This window comes from Octopus bimaculoides, chromosome 14, assembly GCF_046866305.1.
Source record: "Octopus bimaculoides isolate indiv1 chromosome 14, ASM4686630v1, whole genome shotgun sequence".
In the NCBI taxonomy this organism is placed as follows: Eukaryota; Metazoa; Mollusca; class Cephalopoda; order Octopoda; family Octopodidae; genus Octopus; species Octopus bimaculoides.
In genome coordinates, this window is record NC_142941.1 from 47146665 (window position 1) to 47149164 (window position 2500).

The window sequence follows — 2500 nt, forward strand, 5'->3', positions numbered from 1 at the left end:
CTTGTGCCTATAGCAGAAAGGATTATGACTAAGTTTAGATAATTAGTATTTTAGTATGCTTCATGTAAAAGAGTGGTAGGTGGGCAGAATCGTTACAGTGTGAGGGATAAAATCCCTTGTGGTATTTATTTACATCCCTTCATATTCTGAGCTCAAAACGCTTTGAGATCAGTTGTGCTGTTCTCACTTCCGTGGTTAGATAAAATAAATTACCAGTTAAGCACAGGATCGATTTAATATTTCAAGAGACACCCTAGATGAGAATAGAGTTATAATGGAAGTTGCTTTTCAACCTTCCGGGTGTTGATGAAATAAAGTGCCAGTCACGAACATGGCCGATTTAAAGTTACTTTAGACATTCCAGATAAGAATGGAAATGTTATAGAAAACTAAGACTAATTTTGACCTTTTATCTTTCCAGTGTCAATAAAATAATGTACCAGTCACGTACTGGTATCGATTTAACATTTCAATAAAATATCTTAGATGTGAATGGAATTATAATAGTAGACTTAGACTAACTTCACCATTCATACTTCAGGAATTGATAAATAAAGTACCAATCAACTACTAGGATCGATTTAATATTCCGATAAAGACATCCGAATTGTGAATGGCGTTTTATTAGAAGACTAGCTTTAAATTTCATTCTTCCGCAATTGAGAAAATAAAGCACCAGTCAAGAACTAGATTGATTTCTTTTCAGATGTGAATGGAAAAGACGATCGCTATCTTTGCCTCTTATGCTTCTGGGGTTGATAAGTTAAAGTTTTCGGGTCGGTTTCATTATTCTTATTTAACACGGGGTGGCGAACTGGCAGAATCATTTGCACGACGGGCAAAATGTTTAGCGGTATTTCGTCTCTACGTTCTGAGATCAAATACCGATGAAATAAGTACCAGCTGAGCACTGGGGTCGATGTAATGGACTTGCCCCGCCCCCTCCCCTCAAACTGCTGGCCTTGTGCCAAAATTTGAAACCGATATTCTTATCAAACATCTTAGATGTGAACGGCAAGTACTTTGCTGGAAGACTAAGAATCATAAGAAATTCTTCTGGGGTCGATAAAATAAAGCAGAAATCAATTAGTGAGATCGATTCAGTATCTCTATAAAGACATTGTAAATGTGAATAGTATTTTAATGGAAGATTAAGACTTAAGACAAACTTCCGATCGATTCAATATTCCTATAGAGACGTCTAAGATTTGAATGGCATTTGATGGTGATCTAAATCGTCAGATATAAAGCAAAACAATATACTTACTTCTGTGACAGGTCCGTCTCTAACAACGCTTTGGGTAGACAGTGTACATAGGACGGTGCCATCATCTCTGTCCAAATTGACGTCACTGCTCCTTCGCTTAGAGCCGACGGCACTCTTGGCTGTTGCATTTGTTGGTGGTCATCATTGTCGTTGTAGTTGGCGGCTTCAATGTTGTTGTTATTGCTGTTGTTGGTTTGTTTCCGCATCGTTTTTTTTTTTCGCTTTTTTTTTTTTTAACGTTGTTTGCTGTTTGTTTATTGCTCTTGCGTGTTGTTACTTAGCCCCCCAAGTCAGCTCCAGCTTGGACAGACCTGTGAACCAAAAGGTTTTGCAACCATGACCATCACACGTCTTTTAGAAATATACCACCGGCCAATGGATCCTTCCCTTGACCAATAAGAGCATCACAACAAACCACAGCACATACCCAAGGCACACAGAGCTGCGCTCGGTAGTGAAGTGAAAGCACGTTATAAAAATAAAACTACTGAACAATAATAATAATAATAATAATAATAATAATAATAATAATAATAATAATAATAATGGTAATGGTAATTCAGGGAAGTTTGGCTGCTTTTTCTAACAGGTCAAGTGACCACTTAGAGAATCCCTTGTTTCTGCTCGGGTTTCCATTAGTTTAGTTGTTATTATTGTTGATGCCGGATACTGTTGTTGTTATTGGTTGTTGTTGTTGTTATGTTTGCTGCTGTTGTTGTTGTTGTTATTGGTGGTGGTGGTGGTGGTGATGGTGGTGGTGGTGGTGATGGTGGTGGTGGTGGATGTCGATATTAATAGTTATGGGTTTGTTCCTGTTGTTGTTGTGGCCGTCGATCTCAGTGCAAATAACTGTTGATGTTGTTGTTATTGTCACAATTGTTCTTACAGTTGGTGTTGTTGTTATTATTGTTGTTGTTGTTGTTGATGATGATGTTATTCTGCCAGTTCAAAGCTTCTCTTACACTTTTTCTTTTTTTTTTTTCCTTTTTTTTTTTTTTTGGTTACTGTTTTTAATGCTTGTCTTTTGTTTGTTGTTTGTTTTCTCGGTTTTGTGAGGAGTTTCACTGTTGGCGTTACCTGGCAACACAAGTAAACAAGTTATTCACGTGACGACAACAACGCGCGCACACATACACACACACTCTCTCTCTCACTCTCTTTCTTTCTCCCTCACTCACACACACACACACACTCATATATATGTCAGCATATATATATATATATATATATATA

At 37.4% G+C, this 2500-nt stretch overlaps 1 protein-coding gene across 2 annotated transcripts in view; it reads right to left on the reverse strand.

Annotated features, from left to right (window-relative positions):
• The window catches only part of LOC106870532 (BTB/POZ domain-containing protein 16), a 125281-nt gene extending 122884 nt beyond the window's left edge, over positions 1-2397 (reverse strand). The window contains exon 1 of one of the 2 annotated variants that reach the window (XR_016244335.1): positions 1268-2397. Coding sequence is in view for 1 of the 2 variants with exons in the window: in XM_089362803.1 (XP_089218929.1) it covers positions 1268-1473 (206 nt within the window). In the remaining variant the exon portion in view is untranslated. The remainder of the gene's footprint in view (positions 1-1267) is intronic. The other variant, XM_089362803.1, reaches the window with a different exon arrangement.
• Between the last annotated feature and the right edge of the window lie 103 nt (positions 2398-2500).